The following is a 21,125-nucleotide window of genomic DNA, read 5'->3' on the forward strand; positions in this document are numbered from 1 at the left end:
TTCAGCTGCTTGGTGAATGTGGGAGGTTTAGCTTATAAAGACCATTTACAATTTCAGTGCCGTCGTCCCGCACACACTAATCATGCACTGCGCGTAGGGCACCACTTTGCCTGGGGGAGCACCAAAAAAATCAAGCTTGTGAAAAATCATAATAGGCTACTAGTAAAGATATCCACCTTATTCCGAGCCCCCATGAGGCTTTGCATGAATTATGGGTAAGATGTCCGGTATGAACCGGAACCGGCGTTTGTTTACATGTGAATGTGAGTCATTATTTGTAGAGCGCTTTGAGCGTCTGATGCAGATGGAAAAGCGCTATATAAATGCAGTCCATTTACCTTCATCATCTGATGGTTAATAATCCCATTAATCCATTTGATTGCTTTGGGTAAAGAGACTCCGTCTCAGACGTGCTGCTGTGGTTTGAAACAAATTCACAGATGCAAAAGGTAGAGTGGTTTTTTTAGGGGCAGACCGTTTGGTCTGCGACACCGGCCAGGAGGTACGGTCGTCATTTTGGAACAGGGTAACTCAGTGGGCAGCACATACAGATGCTCAAAGAACCTCATCAAGAAACAGGTGGAAATGCCAGAAAGGAAAAGATAAACAGTTCTCTACAGCCAGTATGTAGGGGTTCACCTCGGAAGAGCAGCTTTCACCCCGGAGCATCACCTGCCATGTTTTACATAAAACAAGTTTAAAAGGCAAATAAATAAAACATGTCATGTTTAATCTGCTCCCCTGAGGAAGAGGCGACTGGAGGGTGAAAAGGGGCCATCTGCTATCTGGACTTCAAACACGCACACGCTGACACACACACATACACACAGATCGGCTCCCGCTGGAGTGAAGCGCACACAGATTTAACACACACTTTAGGGGAAAACTTCAGTACCGACAAAACTGTCCGGTTGGCTGTTTCGTTTTTTTTTGTTGTTGTTGTTTTTTATTTTAAATTTTTGTGGAGAAGCACTGCATAAAAGCAGTGCAGAGTTTTGGATTCGAGAGCCCAAAGAGTGCCAAGTTTGTTTACTTTACAGTGGGTGACGTCCGCCTGGCTCATGATTGCAGCTCGGCTAGAAGGTGTTGAACAAAGTAATCCTGCCTGCGTCCTAAAGTTGAAAATAATTATCTTCAATTAATTAATTCAGGAGGATACAAAAATGGATTTACCATGTGAAAATTACCGCAGATAATGCATAATAATGCAGAGTGGTGCATACAGAGCAAAAAGAGGAGAATAAAAAGAAACACTGGGTGCATCATGGGAACCCCCCAGCAGTCAAAGTCTATAGCAGCATAACTAAGGGATGGTTCAGGGTCACCTGATCCAGCCCTAACTATAAGCTTTAGCAAAAAGGAAAGTTTTAAGCCTAATCTTAAAAGTAGAGAGGGTGTCTGTCTCCCGATCCCGAATTGGGAGCTGGTTCCACAGGAGAGGAACCTGAAAGCTGAAGGCTCTGCCTCCCATTCTACTCTTACAAACCCTAGGAACTACAAGTAAGCCTGCAGTCTGAGAGCAAAGCGCTCTATTGGGGTGATATGGTACTATGAGATCCCTAAGATAAGATGGGACCTGATTATTCAAAACCTTATAAGTAAGAAGAAGAATTTTAAATTCTATTCTGGAATTAACAGGAAGCCAATGAAGAGAAGTCAATATGGGTGAAATATGCTCTCTCCTTCTACTCCCTGTCAGTACTCTAGCTGCAGCATTTTGAATTAACTGAAGGCTTTTCAGGGAAGTTTTAGAACAACCTGATAATAATGAATTACAATAGTCCAGCCTAGAAGAAATAAATGCATGAATTAGCTTTTCAGCATCACTCTGAGACAAGACCTTTCTAATTTTAGAGATATTGTGCAAATGCAAAAAAGCAGTCCTACATATTTGCTTAATATGCGCATTGAAGGACATATCCTGATCAAAAATGACTCCAAGATTCTCACAATATTACTAGAGGTCAGGGTAATGCCATCCAGAGTAAGGATCTGGTTAGACACCATGTTTCTAAGATTTGGGGGGGCAAAGTACAATAACTTCAGTTTTATCTGAAATTAAAAGCAGGAAATTAGAGGTCATCCAAGTCTTTATGTCTGAAAGACATTCCTGCAGTTTAACTAATTGGTGTGTGTCCTCTGTCTTCATGGATAGATAAAGCTGGGTATCATCTGCATAACAATGAAAATTTAAGCAATGCTTTCTAATATTACTGCCTAAGGGAAGCATGTATAAAGTGAATAAAATCGGTCCTAGCACAGAACCTTGTGGAAATCCATAATTAACCTTAGTCCGTGAAGAAGACTCCCCATTTACATGAACAAATTGTAATCTATTAGATAAATATGATACAAACCACTGCAGCGCAGTGCCTTTAATACCTATGGCATGCTCTAATCTCTGTAATAAAATATTATTATAATATTAATATAATAGGTCTAACAGGATGAGCACAGAGATGAGTCCACTGTTTGAGGCCCTAAGAAGATCATTTGTAACCTTCACTAATGCTGTTTCTGTACTATGATGAATTCTGAACAATGACTGAAACTCTTCAAATAGACCATTCCTCTGCAGATGATCAGTTAGCTGTTTTACAACTACCCATTCAAGAATTTTTGAGAGAAAAGGAAGGTTGGAGATTGGCCTATAATTAGCTAAGATAGCTGAGTCAAGTTATGGCTTTTTAAGTAATGGTTTAATTACTGCAACCTTAAAAGCCTGTGGTACATAGCCAACTAATAAAGATAGATTGATCATATTTAAGATCGAAGCATTAATTAATGGTAGGGCTTCCTTGAGCAGTCTGGTAGGAATGGGGTCTAATTGACATGTTGATGGTTTGGAGGAAGTGACTAATGAAAATAACTCAGACAGAACAATCGGAGAGAAAGAGTCTAACCAAATACCAGCATTACTGAAAGCAGCCGAACATAAAGATATGTCTTTGGGATGGTTATGAATAATTTTTTCTCTAATAGTTAAAATTTTATTTGCAAAGAAAGTCACAAAGTCATTACTAGTTAAAGTTAAAGGAATACTCGGCTCAGTAGAGCTCTGACTCTTTGTCAGCCTGGCTACAGTGCTGAAAATAAACCTGGAGTTGTTCTTATTTTCTTCAATTAGTGATGAATAGTAAGATGTCCTAGCTTTACGGAGGCCTTTTTTTTTTATAGAGCAACAGACTCTTTTTCCAGGCTAAATGAAGATCTTCTAAATTAATGAGACGCAATTTCCTATCCAGCTTATGGGTTATCTGCTTTAAGCTGCGAGTTTGTGGGTTATACCACGGAGTCAGGCACTTCTGATTTAAGGCTCTCTTTTTCAGAGGAGCTACAGCATCCAAAGTTGTGCTCAGTGAGGATGTAAAGCTATTGACGAGATAATCTATCTCACTCACAGAGTTTAGGTAGCTACTCTGCACTATGTTGGTATATGGCATTGGAGAACATAACAAAGAAGGAATCATATCCTTAAACCTAGTTACAGTGCTTTCAGAAAGACTTCTACTGTAATGAAACTTACTTACTATGAGGTCCCTAAGATAAGATGGGACCTGATTATTCAAAACCTTATATGTAAGAAGAAGAATTTTAAATTCTATTCTAGAATTAACAGGAAGCCAATGAAGAGAGGCCAATATGGGTGAGATATGCTTTCTCCTTCTAGTCCCCGTTAGTACTCTAGCTGCAGCATTTTGAATTAACTGAAGGCTTTTCAGCGAACTTTTAGGACAACCTGATAATAATGAGTTACAAGCATCTATGTGGATGTTAAAATCACCAACTATAATTATCTTATCTGAGCTAAGCACGAAGTCAGACAAAAGGTCTGAAAAATCACAAAGAAACTCACAGTAACAACCAGGTGGATGATAGATAATAACAAATAAAACTGGTTTTTGAGACTTCCAATATAGATGGACAAGACTAAGAGTCAAGCTTTTAAATGAATTAAAGCTCTGTCTGGGTCTTCGATTAATTAATAAGCTGGAGTGGAAGATTGCTGCTAATCCTCCTCCTCAACCCGTGCTTCGAACATTCTGACAGATAGTGTGACTCGGAGGTGTTGACTCATTTAAACTAACATATTCATCCTGCTGTAACCAGGTTTCTGTAAGGCAGAATAAATCAATATGTTGATCAATTATTATATCATTTACTAACAGGGACTTAGAAAAGAGAGACCTAATATTTAATAAACAACATTTAACTGTTATAGTCTGTGGTGCAGTTGAAGGTGCTATATTATTTTTTCTTTTTGAATTTTTATGCTTAAATAGATTTTTACTGATTTTTACATACACTCAACAAAAATATAAACGCAACACTTTTGGTTTTGCTCCCATTTTGTATGAGATGAACTCAAAGATCTAAAACTTTTCCACATACACAATATCACCATTTCCCTCAAATATTGTTCACAAACCAGTCTAAATCTGTGATAGTGAGCACTTCTCCTTTGCTGAGATAATCCATCCCACCTCACAGGTGTGCCATATCAAGATGCTGATTAGACACCATGATTAGTGCACAGGTGTGCCTTAGACTGTCCACAATAAAAGGCCACTCTGAAAGGTGCACTTTTGTTTTATTGGGGGGGGATACCAGTCAGTATCTGGTGTGACCACCATTTGCCTCATGCAGTGCAACACATCTCCTTCGCATAGAGTTGATCAGGTTGTCAATTGTGGCCTGTAATAATAATAGCTTGGTTATAATTATGGTGTTTTCTGTGTTAAAGATGATTACAGAATGAAGATAAAGAAATGTATACCCTAAACAGCTCACTGGAAATGACTTTGAATCAGATTTAAGTGTGCCTGCTATCGTACAGCAGTTACCACCCTGCTTTCACACATGCAACATACAGAAACAATTATGAGTCTCTTAAATTGCATTTGGGCTTCAGAAATCATAATAAATACATCTTCTTGGCATTTCCTTTCTTTTTCAATCAGGGTCGCCACAGTAGATCCACCTCACATCTGAAAGTTGATTTGGCACAAGTTTTATGCCAGATGCCCTCCCTACATGACATTACGTGGACAGGGTTGGCTCTTTAACCGCTTGTCCACCACGGCTGCTTGCATAAGAAATCACATTACATGAACTAAAATAATTGCTTTCCATGTGATCCTCCCAGTATTTTGCACACTCTGGTAGACCCAAAAGCTCACACCCAAAGCTGCTTATTCATGAAGGCTAATGTTTTAAATTGGCAATACAGACACAGCCATCAGTGTGCACATTAGTAAATAAGGGTGCACATTTGTTTGTGGGTGGTATGGAGGTTTAGCTTATAAAGACCATTTACAATTTCAGTGCCGTCGTCCCGCACACACTAATCGTGCACTGCGCGTAGGGCACCACTTTGCCTGGGGGAGCACCAAAAAAATCAAGCTCGTGAAAAATCATAATAGGCTACTAGTAATGTTATCCACCTTATTCCGAGCCCCCATGAGGCTTTGCGTGAATTATGGGTAAGATTTCCGGTATGAACCGGAACCGGTGTTTGTTTACATGTGAATGTGAGGCATTATTTGTAGAGCGCTTTGAGCGTCTGATGCAGATGGAAAAGCGCTATATAAATGCAGTCCATTTACCTTCATCATCTGATGGTTAATAATCCCATTAATCCATTTGATTGCTTTGGGTGAAGAGACTCCATCTCAGACGTGCTGCTGTGGTCCGAAACAAATGCACAGATGCAAAAGGTGGACAGATTTTTTAGGGGTGGACCGTTCGGTCTGCGACACCGGCCTGGAGGTACGGTTGTCATTTTGGAACAGGGTAACTCAGTGGGCAGCACACACAGATGCTCAAACAATCTCATCAAGAAACAGGTGGAAGTGCCAGAAAAGAAAAGATAAACAGTTCTCTACAGCCGGTACGTAGGGTTTCGCCTCGGAAGAGCACCTTTCACCCCGGAGCATCACGTGCTATGTTTTACATAAAACAAGTTTAAAAGGCAAATAAATAAAACATGACATGTTGAATCTGCTCCCCTGAGGAAGACGAGACTGGAGGTTAATTAATTCAGGAGGATATAACAATGGATTTACCATGTGAAATAAATTACTGCAAGCTGTGGGCCCACTCTAGATTGTGTGTATGAGTAACAAAATGATTACTGGATTTTTACTGTAATGAATTGATTGAAGCTAGGACAGATTGGATCCGTGTAAACTTTTAACATTAATATTTCGGAATGTGCGGGTGTCAGCATAATTTTAATACTTTCCTGCCATAATTTAATGTAAATTAATTTTACGGGCTCAATATCCAGGTCAGAACGATATTTAACCCCTTAACGCCCATCGTCGCATATACGCTACAATCTCTGACTCAAATATGCAACTTACCAGATTGACCTGTATGCTCGTTGTCGCAAATTTGCAACATACCATCATTATTATTATAACATTATAACATAAAGTCATTACCAGAATACCCAATATTACTATCTAGTTTTTGTGCAAAAGTGAAATTAATAATCTCAACATTATTTACCATCTACTTAAAGGCAAAAACACACACAAAACATTTTTTTATATACAGCTATATAAATTCAGGCATTAAGGTGTTAACACATATTTTGCAAGCTTTTTCGTGTGTGTTCACTTGAGTATCCGCATTGAAAATGCACATGAAAACATGTCACATCCGGGCACTTTGTCATTATTTTGCCCAGTTAGGAGGTGTCATGTCGCTCTCAATGAAGGAACATTCGCATTATGTAGGGAGCATTGGGACTGCGCTCTCTAGTACTCATATACGGCTCTGTGGACTGATTCTTGATGCCCAGAGTGAGGATGAAAATAGCTCATGATTGTCACAAAGGATGAGTGATGGATTCATTGAGATTTGTGTTAAAGTATTGGCATATTTGCTCGTCACCAGTTCATCTATATTTGATGCTATAATTATCCTACCTTACTTATCACAAAAATAGCTTGGTTATAATTATGGTGTTTTCTGTGTTAAAGATGATTACAGAATGAAGATAAAGAAATGTATACCCTAAACAGCTCATTGGAAATGACTTTGAATCAGATTTAAGTGTGCCTGCTATCGTACAGCAGTTACCACCCTGCTTTCACACATGCAACATACAGAAGCAATTACTGAGCCTCTTAAATTGCCTTTGGGCTTAAGAAATCACAATAAGTAAATCTTCTTTGCTTTTCCTTTGTTTTTCAATCAGGGTCGCCGCAGTAGATACACCTCACATCTGAAAGTTGATTTGGCACAAGTTTTATGCCAGATGCCCTCCCTGATGCAACTCCACATGACATTACGTGGACAGGGGTGGCTCTTTAACCGCTTGTCCACCACGGCTGCTTGCATAAGAAATCACATTACATGAACTAAATAATTGCTTCCATGTGATTCTCCCAGTATTTTGCACACTCTGGTAGACACACCCAAAGCTGCTTATTCATGAAGGCTAATGTTTTAAATTGCCAATACAGACACCACCATCAGTGTGCACATTAGTAAATAAGGGTGCACATTTGTTTGTGGGTGGTATGGAGTTTGCACGTTTTTACAAACACTAAACTTCAGTAAATCAGGCCCTTAGCACGATGTCTGCATGAAAGGGTTGGTTTACTATTTCACAACCATAACCTTGTCTTATTAATTTAATAGCATAGTTTTGTCACTTGTTTGTCCTTAATACGTGTTTTTGTCTTTTTTGTTGTTGTGTTTTATCTGAAAACAGCTCCAAAAAAATGTTCAGAACTGGCAAAACGTCCTCCTATACCGGGAGCATACATACCCCAGTGTGATCAAGATGGAACTTACTTACCTAAACAGGTATCACTCTGCTGGGATTGATATGTCCTGTGTCTTCATTTGACAGAGCAGATTTTATTCATTGATTCTTTCAGTGCTGGGCTTCTACTGGATATTGCTGGTGTGTAGACAGTACGGGGAAAGAGATCAGTGGAACCAGGAAGGGACCTGGTCAAGGGAATGTTCACTGTGAGAAAGGTGAGACTTCTGCTTCTCACACTCACTCATCTTCAGCTGCTTAGTGAATGTGGGAGGTTTAGCTTATAAAGACCATTGACAATTTCAGTGCTGTCGTCCCGCACACACTAATCACGCACTGCACGTAGGGCACCACTTTGCCTGGGGGAGCACCAAAAAAATCAAGCTTGTGAAAAATCATAATAGGCTACTAGTAATGATATCCACCTTATTCCGAGCCCCCATGAGGCATTTATTAGGGGCGGACCGTTTGGTCTGTGACATCGGCCTGGAGGTACAGTCGTCATTTTGGAACAGGGTAACTCAGTGGGCAGCACACACAGATGCTCAAAGAATCTCATCAAGAAACAGGTGGAAATGCTAGAAAAGAAAAGATAAACAGTTCTCTACAGCCGGTATGTAGGGGTACGCCTCGGAAGAGCAGCTTTCACCCCGGAGCATCACGTGCCATGTTTTACATAAAACAAGTTTAAAAGGCAAATAAATAAAACATGTCATGTTGAATCTGCTCCCCTGAGGAAGAGGAGACTGGAGGGTGAAAAGGGGCCATCTGCTCTCTGGACTTCAAACACGCACACGCTGACACGCACACATACACACTGATCGGCTCCCGCTGGAGTGAAGCGCACACGGAGTTAATACACACGGGGAAAACTTCAGTACCGACAAAACTGTCCGGCTGGCTGTTTCGTTTTTTTTTTTTGTTTTTTTTCTTATTTTAAAGTTTTGTGGAGAAGCACTGCATAAAAGCAGTACCGAGTATTGGATTCGAGAGCCCAAAGAGTGCCAAGTTTGGTTACTTTACAGTGGGTGACGTCCGCCTGGCTCATGATTGCAGCTCGGCTAGAAGGTGTTGGACAAAGTAATCCTGCTTGCATCCTAAAGTTGAAAATAATTGTCTTCAATTAATTAATTCGGCAGGATACAAAAATGGATTTACCATGTGAAATAAATTACTGTAACCTGTGGGCCCACTCTAGATTGTGTGTATGAGTAACAAAATGATTACTGGATTTTTACTGTAATGAATTGATTGACGCTAAGACAGATTGGATCTGTGTAAACTTTCAACATTAATATTTCGGAATGTGTGGGTGTCAGGGTAAGTTTAATACTTTCCTTGCATAATTTAATGTAAATTAATTTTACGGGCTCAATATCCAGGTCAGAATGGTATTTAACACATATTTTGCAAGCTTTTTCGTGTGTGTTCACTTGAGTATCCGCAGTGAAAATGCACATGAAAACATGTCACATCTGGGCACTTTGTCATTATTTTGCCCAGTTAGAAGGTGTCATGTCGCTCTCAATGAAGGAACAGTCGCATTATGTAGGGAGCATTGGGACTGCGCTCTCTAGTACTCATATACGGCTCTGTGGACTGATTCTTGATGCCCAGAGTGAGGATGAAAATAGCTCATGATTGTCACAAAGGACGAGTGATGGATTCATTGAGATTTGTGTTAAAGTATTGGCATATTTGCTCGTCACCAGTTCATCTATATTTGATGCTATAATTATCCTACCTTACTTGTCACAATAATAGCTTGGTTATAGTTATGGTGTTTTCTGTGTTAAAGATGATGACAGAATGAAGATAAAGAAATGTATACCCTAAACAGCTCATTGGAAATGAGTTTGAATCAGATTTAAGTGTGCCTGCTATCGTACAGCAGTTACCACCCTGCTTTCACTCATGCAACATACAGAAGCAATTATGAGTCTCTTAAATTGCCTTTGGGCTTGAGAAATCACAATAAGTACATCTTCTTGGCTTTTCCTTTGTTTTTCAATCAGGGTCGCCGCAGTAGATCCACCTCCCATCTGAAAGTTGATTTGGCACAAGTTTTATGCCAGATGCCCTCCCTGATGGAACTCTACATGACATTACGTGGACAGGGGTGGCTCTTTAACCGCTTGTCCACCACGGCTGCTTGCATAAGAAATCACAGTACATGAAGTAAAATAATTGCTTTCCATGTGATCCTCCCAGTAATTTGCACACTCTGGTAGACACACCCAAAGCTGCTTATTCATGAAGGCTAATGTTTTAAATTGCCAATACAGATGCAGCCATCAGTGTGCACATTAGTAAATAAGGGTGCACATTTGTTTGTGGGTGGTATGGAGTTTGCACATGTTTTTACAAACACTAACCTTCAGTAAATCAGGCCCTTAGCACGATGTCTGCATGAAAGGGTTGGTTTACTATTTCACAACCATAACCTTGTCTTATTAATTTAATAACATAGTTTTGTCACTTGTTTGTCCATAATACGTGTTTTTGTCTTTTTTTGTTGTTGTGTTTATCTGAAAACAGCTCCAAAAAAATGTTCAGAAATGGTAAATCGTCCTCCTATACCGGGAGCATACATACCCCAGTGTGATCAAGATGGAAATTACTTACCTAAACAGGTATCACTCTGCTGGGATTGATATGTCCTGTGTCTTCATTTGACAGAGCAGATTTTATTAATCGATTCTTTCAGTGCTGGGCTTCTACTGGATATTGCTGGTGTGTAGACAGTACGGGGAAAGAGATCAATGGAACCAGGAAGGGACCTGGTCAAGGGAATGTTCACTGTGAGGAAGGTGAGACTTCTGCTTCTCACACTCACTCATCTTCAGCTGCTTAGTGAATGTGGGAGGTTTAGCTTATAAAGACCATTTACAATGTCAGTGCCGTTGTCCCGCACACACTAATCACGCACTGCGCGTAGGGCACCACTTTGCCTGGGGGAGCACCAAAAAAATCAAGCTCATGAAAAATCATAGTAGGCTACTAGTAACGTTATCCACCTTATTCCGAGCCCCCATGAGGCTTTGCGTGAATTATGGGTAAGATTTCCGGTATGAACCGGAACCGGTGTTTGTTTACATGTGAATGTGAGGCATTATTTGTAGAGCGCTTTGAGCGTCTGATGCAGATGGAAAAGCGCTATATAAATGCAGTCCATTTACCTTCATCATCTGATGGTTAATAATCCCATTAATCCATTTGATTGCTTTGGGTGAAGAGACTCCGTCTCAGATGTGCTGCTGTGGTCCGAAACAAATGCACAGATGCAAAAGGTGGACAGATTTTTTAGGGGTGGACCGTTCGGTCTGCGACACCGGCCTGGAGGTACAGTCGTCATTTTGGAACAGGGTAACTCAGTGGGCAGCACACACAGATGCTCAAACAATCTCATCAAGAAACAGGTGGAAGTGCCAGAAAAGAAAAGATAAACAGTTCTCTACAGCCGGTACGTAGGGTTTCGCCTCGGAAGAGCACCTTTCACCCCGGAGCATCACGTGCCATGTTTTACATAAAACAAGTTTAAAAGGCAAATAAATAAAATATGACATGTTGAATCTGCTCCCCTGAGGAAGAGCAGACTGGAGGTTAATTAATTCAGGAGGATACAACAATGGATTTACCATGTGAAATAAATTACTGCAAGCTGTGGGCCCACTCTAGATTGTGTGTATGAGTAACAAAATGATTGCTGGATTTTTACTGTAATGAATTGATTGACGCTAAGACAGATTGGATCCGTGTAAACTTTTAACATTAATATTTCGGAATGTGCGGGTGTCAGCATAATTTTAAGACTTTCCTGCCATAATTTAATGTAAATTAATTTTACGGGCTCAATATCCAGGTCAGAATGATATTTAACCCCTTAACGCCCATCGTTGCATATATGCTACAATCTCTGACTCAAATATGCAACTTACCAGATTGACCTGTATGCTCGTTGTCGCAAATTTGCAACATGCCATCATTATTATTATAACATTATAACATAAAGTCATTACCAGAATACCCAATATTACTATCTAGTTTTTGTGCAAAAGTGAAATTAATAATCTCAACATTATTTACCATCTACTTAAAGGCAAAAACACACACAAAACATTTTTTTATATACAGCTATATAAATTCGGGCATTAAGGCGTTAACACATATTTTGCAAGCTTTTTCGTGTGTGTTCACTTGAGTATCCGCATTGAAAATGCACATGAAAACATGTCACATCCGGGCACTTTGTCATTATTTTGCCCAGTTAGGAGGTGTCATGTCGCTCTCAATGAAGGAACATTCGCATTATGTAGGGAGCATTGGGACTGCGCTCTCTAGTACTCATATACTGCTCTGTGGACTGATTCTTGATGCCCAGAGTGAGGATGAAAATAGCTCATGATTGTCACAAAGGACGAGTGATGGATTCATTGAGATTTGTGTTAAAGTATTGGCATATTTGCTCGTCACCAGTTCATCTATATTTGATGCTATAATTATCCTACCTTACTTGTCACAATAATAGCTTGGTTATAGTTATGGTGTTTTCTGTGTTAAAGATGATGACAGAATGAAGATAAAGAAATGTATACCCTAAACAGCTCATTGGAAATGAGTTTGAATCAGATTTAAGTGTGCCTGCTATCGTACAGCAGTTACCACCCTGCTTTCACTCATGCAACATACAGAAGCAATTATGAGTCTCTTAAATTGCCTTTGGGCTTGAGAAATCACAATAAATACATCTTCTTGGCTTTTCCTTTGTTTTTCAATCAGGGTCGCCGCAGTAGATCCACCTCCCATCTGAAAGTTGATTTGGCACAAGTTTTATGCCAGATGCCCTCCCTGATGCAACTCCACATGACATTACGTGGACAGGGGTGGCTCTTTAAGTGCTTGTCCACCACGGCTGCTTGCATAAGAAATCACATTACATGAAGTAAAATAATTGCTTTCCATGTGATCCTCCCAGTAATTTGCACACTCTGGTAGACACACCCAAAGCTGCTTATTCATGAAGGCTAATGTTTTAAATTGCCAATACAGATGCAGCCATCAGTGTGCACATTAGTAAATAAGGGTGCACATTTGTTTGTGGGTGGTATGGAGTTTGCACGTTTTTACAAACACTAAACTTCAGTAAATCAGGCCCTTAGCACGATGTCTGCATGACAGGGTTGGTTTACTATTTCACAACCATAACCTTGTCTTATTAATTTAATAACATAGTTTTTTCACTTGTTTGTCCTTAATACGTGTTTTTGTCTTTTTTTGTTGTTGTGTTTTATCTGAAAACAGCTCCAAAAAAATGTTCAGAACTGGCAAAACATCCTCCTATACCGGGAGCATACATACCCCAGTGTGATCAAGATGGAAATTACTTACCTAAACAGGTATCACTCTGCTGGGATTGATATGTCCTGTGTCTTCATTTGACAGAGCAGATTTTATTAATCGATTCTTTCAGTGCTGGGCTTCTACTGGATATTGCTGGTGTGTAGACAGTACGGGGAAAGAGATCAATGGAACCAGCAAGGGACCTGGTCAAGGGAATGTTCACTGTGAGGAAGGTGAGACTTCTGCTTCTCACACTCACTCATCTTCAGCTGCTTAGTGAATGTGGGAGGTTTAGCTTTATAAAGACCATTTACAATGTCAGTGCCGTTGTCCCGCACACACTAATCACGCACTGCGCGTAGGGCACCACTTTGCCTGGGGGAGCACCAAAAAAATCAAGCTCGTGAAAAATCATAATAGGCTACTAGTAACGTTATCCACCTTATTCCGAGCCCCCATGAGGCTTTGCGTGAATTATGGGTAAGATTTCCGGTATGAACCGGAACCGTGTTTGTTTACATGTGAATGTGAGGCATTATTTGTAGAGCGCTTTGAGCGTCTGATGCAGATGGAAAAGCGCTATATAAATGCAGTCCATTTACCTTCATCATCTGATGATTAATAATCCCATTAATCCATTTGATTGCTTTGGGTGAAGAGACTCTTTCTCAGACGTGCTGCTGTGGTTTGAAACAAATGCACAATTTGCAAAAGGCGGACCGATTTTTTGGGGGCGGACCGTTCGGTCTGCGACACTGGCCAGGAGGTACAGTCGTCATTTTGGAACAGGGTAACTCAGTGGGCAGCACATACAGATGCTCAAAGAACCTCATCAAGAAAGAGGTGGAAATGCCAGAAAGGAAAAGATAAACATTTCTCTATAGCCGGTATGTAGGGGTTCACCTCGGAAGAGCAGCTTTCACCCCGGAGCAACACGTGCCATGTTTTACATAAAACAAGTTTAAAAGGCAAATAAATAAAACATGACATGTTTAATCTGCTCCCCTGAGGAAGAGGAGACTGGAGGGTGAAAAGGGGCCATCTGCTATCTGGACTTCAAACACGCACACGCTGACACACACACATACACACGGATCGGCTCCCGCTGGAGTGAAGCGCGCACGGAGTTAACACACACTTAAGGGGAAAACTTCAGTACCGACAAAACTGGCCAGCTGGTTGTTTTGTTTTATTTTATTTTAAATTTTTGAACAAAATTTAATCTATTAGATAAATATGATACAAACCACTGCAGCGCAGTGCCTTTAATACCTATGGCATGCTCTAATCTCTGTAATAAAATTTTATGGTCAACAGTATCAAAAGCTGCACTGAGGTCTAACAGGACGAGCACAGAGATGAGTCCACTGTCTGAGGCCATAATAAGATCATTTGTAACCTTCACTAATGCTGTTTCTGTACTATGATGAATTCTTAAACCTGACTGAAACTCTTCAAATAGACCATTCCTCTGCAGATGATCAGTTAGCTGTTTTACAACTACCCTTTCAAGAATTTTTGAGAGAAAAGGAAGGTTGGAGATTGGCCTATAATTAGCTAAGATAGCTGGGTCAAGTGATGGCTTTTTAAGTAATGGTTTAATTACTGCCACCTTAAAAGCCTGTGGTACATAGCCAACTAATAAAGATAGATTGATCATATTTAAGATGGAAGCATTAATTAACGGTAGGGCTTCCTTGAGCAGTCTGGTAGGAATGGGGTCTAATTGACATGTTGATGGTTTGGAGGAAGTGACTAATGAAAATAACTCAGACAGAACAATCGGAGAGAAAGAGTCTAACCAAATACCAGCATTACTGAAAGCAGCCGAACATAAAGATATGTCTTTGGGATGGTTATGAATAATTTTTTCTCTAATAGTTAAAATTTGATTTGCAAAGAAAGTCATGAAGTCATTACTAGTTAAAGTTAAAGGAATACTCGGCTCAATAGAGCTCTGACTCTTTGTCAGCCTGGCTACAGTGCTGAAAAGAAACCTGGAGTTGTTCTTATTTTTTTCAATTAGTGATGAATAGTAAGATGTTATAGCTTTACGGAGGGCTTTTTTTATAGAGCAACAGACTCTTTTTCCAGGCTAAATGAAGATCTTCTAAATTAGTGAGACGCCATTTCCTCTCCAGCTTACGGGTTATCTGCTTTAAGCTGCGAGTTTGTGGGTTATACCACGGAGTCAGGCACTTCTGATTTAAGGCTCTCTTTTTCAGAGGAGCTACAGCATCCAAAGTTGTGCTCAATGAGAATGTAAAGCTACTGATGAAATAATCTATCTCACTCACAGAGTTTAGGTAGCTACTCTGCACTATGTTGGTATATGGCATTGAAGAACATAACAAAGAAGGAATCATATCCTTAAACCTAGTTACAGCACTTTCAGAAAGACTTCTACTGTAATGAAATTTATTCCCCACTGCTGGGTAGTCCATTAAAGTAAATGTAAATGTTATTAAGAAATGATCAGACAAAAAGGGGTTTTCAGGGAATACTGTTAAGTCTTCAATTTCTATGCCATATGTCAGAACAAGATCTAAAGTGTGGTTAAAGTGGTGGGTGGGCTCATTTACATTTTGAGCGAAGCCAACTGAGTCTAATAATAGATTAAATGCAGTATTGAGGCTGTCATTCTCAGCATCTGTGTGGATGTTAAAATCACCCACTATAATTATCTTATCTGAGCTAAGCACGAAGTCAGACAAAAGGTCTGAAAAATCACAAAGAAACTTACAGTAACAACCAGGTGGATGATAGATAATAACAAATAAAACTGGTTTTTAAGACTTCCAATTTGGATGGACAAGACTAAGAGTCAAGCTTTCAAATGAATTAAAGCTCTGTCTGGGTCTTTGACTAATTAGTAAGCTGGAGTGGAAGATTGCTGCTAATCCTCCTCCTCGACCCATGATTCGAGCATTCTGACAGTTAGTGTGATTCGGAGGTGTTGACTCATTTAAACTAACATATTCATCCTGCTGTAACCAGGTTTCCGTAAGGCAGAATAAATCAATATGTTGATCAATTATTATATCATTTACTAACAGAGACTTAGAAGAGAGAGACTTAATATTTAATAAACCACATTTAACTGTTTTAGTCTGTGGTGCAGTTGAAGGTGCTATATTATTTTTTCTTTTTGAATTTTTATGCTTAAATAGATTTTTACTGATTTTTACATATTTTGCAAGCTTTTTCGTGTGTGTTCACTTGAGTATCCGCATTGAAAATGCACATGAAAACATGTCACATCCAGGCAGTTTGTCATTATTTTGCCCAGTTAGGAGGTGTCATGTCACTCTCAATGAAGGAACATTTGCATTATGTAGGCAGCACTGGGACTGCGCTCTCTAGTACTCATATACGGCTCTGTGGACTGATTCTTGATGCCTAGAGTGAGGATGAAAATAGCTCATGATTGTCACAAAGGATGAGTGATGGATTCATTGAGATTTGTGTTAAAGTATTGGCATATTTGCACGTCATCAGTTCATCTATATTTGATGCTATAATTATCCTACCTTACTTGTCACAATAATAGCTTGGTTATAATTATAGTGTTTTCTGTGTTAAAGATGATTACAGAATGAAGATAAAGAAATGTATACCCTAAACAGCTCACTGGAAATAACTTTGAATCAGATTTAAGTGTGCCTGCTATCGTACAGCAGTTACCACCCTGCTTTCACACATGCAACATACAGAAGCAATTACGAGCCTCTTAAATTGCCTTTGGGCTTAAGAAATCACAATAAGTAAATCTTCTTTGCTTTTCCTTTGTTTTTCAATCAGGGTCGCCGCAGTAGATCCACCTCACATCTGAAAGTTGATTTGGCACACGTTTTATGCCAGATGCCCTCCCTGATGCAACTCCACATGACATTACGTGGACAGGGGTGGCTCTTTAAGCACTTGTCCACCATGGCTGCTTGCATAAGAAATCACATTACATGAACTAAAATAATTGCTTTCCATGTGATCATCCCAGTATTTTGCACACTCTGGTAGACACACCCAAAGCTGCTTATTCATGAAGGCTAATGTTTTAAATTGCCAATACAGACACACCTATCAGTGTGCACATTAGTAAATAAGGATGCACATTGGTTTGTGGGTGGTATGGAGTTTGCACATGTTTTTACAAACACTAACCTTCAGTAAATCAGGCCCTTAGCACAATGTCTGCATGAAAGGGTTAGTTTACTATTTCACAACCATAACCTTGTCTTATTAATTTAATAACATAGCTTTGTCACTTGTTTGTTCTTAATATGTGTTTTTGTCTTTTTTTGTTGTTGTGTTTTATCTGAAAACAGCTCCAAAAAAATGTTCAGAACTGGCAAAACGTCCTCCTAAACCGGGAGCATACATACCCCAGTGTGATCAAGATGGAAATTACTTACCTAAACAGGTATCACTCTGCTGGGATTGATATGTCCTGTGTCTTCATTTGACAGAGCAGATTTTATTCATTGATTCTTTCAGTGCTGGGCTTCTACTGGATATTGCTGGTGTGTAGACAGTACGGGGAAAGAGATCAGTGGAACCAGGAAGGGACCTGGTCAAGGGAATGTTCACTGTGAGGAAGGTGAGACTTCTGCTTCTCACACTCACTCATCTTCAGCTGCTTAGCGAATGTGGGAGGTTTAGCTTATAAAGACCATTTACAATTTCAGTGCCGTTGTCCCGCACACACTAATCACGCACTGCGCGTAGGGCACCACTTTGCCTGGGGGAGCACCAAAAAAATCAAGCTCGTGAAAAATCATAATAGGCTACTAGTAATGTTATCCACCTTATTCCGAGCCCCCATGAGGCTTTGCGTGAATTATGGGTAAGATTTCCGGTATGAACCGGAACCGGTGTTTGTTTACATGTGAATGTGAGGCATTATTTGTAGAGCGCTTTGAGCGTCTGATGCAGATGGAAAAGCGCTATATAAATGCAGTCCATTTACCTTCATCATCTGATGGTTAATAATCCCATTAATCCATTTGATTGCTTTGGGTGAAGAGACTCCATCTCAGACGTGCTGCTGTGGTCCGAAACAAATGCACAGATGCAAAAGGTGGACGTTTTTTTTAGGGGTGGACCGTTCGGTCTGCGACACCGGCCTGGAGGTACGGTTGTCATTTTGGAACAGGGTAACTCAGTGGGCAGCACACACAGATGCTCAAAGAATCTCATCAAGAAACAGGTGGAAGTGCCAGAAAAGAAAAGATAAACAGTTCTCTACAGCCGGTACGTAGGGTTTCGCCTCAGAAGAGCACCTTTCACCAGCTCAATATCCAGGTCAGAATGATATTTAACCCCTTAACGCCCATCGTCGCATATATGCTACAATCTCTGACTCAAATATGTAACTTACCAGATTGACCTGTATGCTCGTTGTCGCAAATTTGCAACATACCATCATTATTATTATAACATTATAACATAAAGTCATTACCAGAATACCCAATATTACTATCTAGTTTTTGTGCAAAAGTGAAATTAATAATCTCAACATTATTTACCATCTACTTAAAGGCAAAAACACACACAAAACATTTTTTTATATACAGCTATATAAATTCGGGCATTAAGGCGTTAACACATATTTTGCAAGCTTTTTCGTGTGTGTTCACTTGAGTATCCGCATTGAAAATGCACATGAAAACATGTCAAATCCGGGCACTTTGTCATTATTTTGCCCAGTTAGGAGGTGTCATGTCGCTCTCAATGAAGGAACATTCGCATTATGTAGGGAGCATTGGGACTGCGCTCTCTAGTACTCATATACTGCTCTGTGGACTGATTCTTGATGCCCAGAGTGAGGATGAAAATAGCTCATGATTGTCACAAAGGACGAGTGATGGATTCATTGAGATTTGTGTTAAAGTATTGGCATATTTGCTCGTCACCAGTTCATCTATATTTGATGCTATAATTATCCTACCTTACTTATCACAAAAATAGCTTGGTTATAATTATGGTGTTTTCTGTGTTAAAGATTATTACAGAATGAAGATAAAGAAATGTATACCCTAAACAGCTCATTGGAAATGACTTTGAATCAGATTTAAGTGTGCCTGCTATCGTACAGCAGTTACCACCCTGCTTTCACACATGCAACATACAGAAGCAATTACGAGCCTCTTAAATTGCCTTTGGGCTTAAGAAATCACAATAAGTAAATCTTCTTTGCTTTTCCTTTGTTTTTCAATCAGGGTCGCCGCAGTAGATCCACCTCACATCTGAAAGTTGATTTGGCACAAGTTTTATGCCAGATGCCCTCCCTGATGCAACTCCACATGACATTACATGGACAGGGGTGGCTCTTTAACCGCTTGTCCACCACGGCTGCTTGCATAAGAAATCACATTACGTGAACTAAATTAATTGCCTTCCATGTGATTCTCCCAGTATTTTGCACACTCTGGTAGACACACCCAAAGCTGCTTATTCATGAAGGCTAATGTTTTAAATTGCCAATACAGACACACCTATCAGTGTGCACATTAGTAAATAAGGGTGCACATTTGTTTGTGGGTGGTATGAAGTTTGCACGTTTTTACAAACACTAAACTTCAGTAAATCAGGCCCTTAGCACAATGTCTGCATGAAAGGGTTGGTTTACTATTTCACAACCATAACCTTGTCTTATTAATTTAATAGCATAGTTTTGTCACTTGTTTGTCCTTAAACGTGTTTTTGTTGTTGTGTTTTATCTGAAAACAGCTCCAAAAAAATGTTCAGAACTGGCAAAACGTCCTCCTATACTGGGAGCATACATACCCCAGTGTGATCAAGATGGAACTTACTTACCTAAACAGGTATCACTCTGCTGGGATTGATATGTCCTGTGTCTTCATTTGACAGAGCAGATTTTATTCATTGATTCTTTCAGTGCTGGGCTTCTACTGGATATTGCTGGTGTGTAGACAGTACGGGGAAAGAGATCAGTGGAACCAGGAAGGGACCTGGTCAAGGGAATGTTCACTGTGAGAAAGGTGAGACTTCTGCTTCTCACACTCACTCATCTTCAGCTGCTTAGTGAATGTGGGAGGTTTAGCTTATAAAGACCATTGACAATTTCAGTGCCGTCGTCCCGCACACACTAATCACGCACTGCACGTAGGGCACCACTTTGCCTGGGGGAGCACCAAAAAAATCAAGCTTGTGAAAAATCATAATAGGCTACTAGTAATGATATCCACCTTATTCCGAGCCCCCATGAGGCATTTATTAGGGGCGGACCGTTTGGTCTGTGACATCGGCCTGGAGGTACAGTCGTCATTTTGGAACAGGGTAACTCAGTGGGCAGCACACACAGATGCTCAAAGAATCTCATCAAGAAACAGGTGGAAATGCTAGAAAAGAAAAGATAAACAGTTCTCTACAGCCGGTACGTAGGGGTACGCCTCGGAAGAGCAGCTTTCACCCCAGAGCATCACGTGCCATGTTTTACATAAAACAAGTTTAAAAGGCAAATAAATAAAACATGTCATGTTGAATCTGCTCCCCTGAGGAAGAGGAGACTGGAGGGTGAAAAGGGGCCATCTGCTCTCTGGACTTCAAACACGCACACGCTGACACGCACACATACACACTGATCGGCTCCCGCTGGAGTGAAGCGCACACGGAGTTAATACACACGGGAAAAACTTCAGTACCGACAAAACTGTCCGGCTGGCTGTTTTGTTTTGTTTTTTGTTGGTTTTTTTTCTTATTTTAAATTTTTGTGGAGAAGCACTGCATAAAAGCAGTACCGAGTATTGGATTCGAGAGCCCAAAGAGTGCCAAGTTTGGTTACTTTACAGTGGGTGACGTCCGCCTGGCTCATGATTGCAGCTCGGCTAGAAGGTGTTGGACAAAGTAATCCTGCTTGCATCCTAAAGTTGAAAATAATTGTCTTCAATTAATTAATTCGGCAGGATACAAAAATGGATTTACCATGTGAAATAAATTACTGTAACCTGTGGGCCCACTCTAGATTGTGTGTATGAGTAACAAA

The 21,125-nt window shown here is 40.1% G+C and overlaps 1 protein-coding gene across 20 annotated transcripts in view; it reads left to right on the forward strand.

Moving 5' to 3' along the window:
• The window catches only part of LOC117515943 (thyroglobulin-like), a 238,456-nt gene that overhangs the window by 182,037 nt on the left and 35,294 nt on the right, over positions 1-21,125 (forward strand). For 9 of the 20 annotated variants that reach the window (XM_034176759.1, XM_034176744.1, XM_034176737.1 and 6 more), the window contains 10 exons: positions 7,727-7,821; positions 7,896-7,998; positions 10,319-10,413; positions 10,488-10,590; positions 13,082-13,176; positions 13,251-13,353; positions 17,446-17,540; positions 17,615-17,717; positions 19,850-19,944; positions 20,019-20,121. In XM_034176759.1, the coding sequence (XP_034032650.1) occupies positions 7,727-7,821; positions 7,896-7,998; positions 10,319-10,413; positions 10,488-10,590; positions 13,082-13,176; positions 13,251-13,353; positions 17,446-17,540; positions 17,615-17,717; positions 19,850-19,944; positions 20,019-20,121 (990 nt within the window). The remainder of the gene's footprint in view (positions 1-7,726; positions 7,822-7,895; positions 7,999-10,318; positions 10,414-10,487; positions 10,591-13,081; positions 13,177-13,250; positions 13,354-17,445; positions 17,541-17,614; positions 17,718-19,849; positions 19,945-20,018; positions 20,122-21,125) is intronic. The other 11 variants (XM_034176742.1, XM_034176748.1, XM_034176755.1 and 8 more) reach the window with 9 other exon arrangements.

The sequence above is a fragment of the Thalassophryne amazonica genome, chromosome 8, assembly GCF_902500255.1.
Source record: "Thalassophryne amazonica chromosome 8, fThaAma1.1, whole genome shotgun sequence".
NCBI lineage: Eukaryota > Metazoa > Chordata > Actinopteri > Batrachoidiformes > Batrachoididae > Thalassophryne > Thalassophryne amazonica.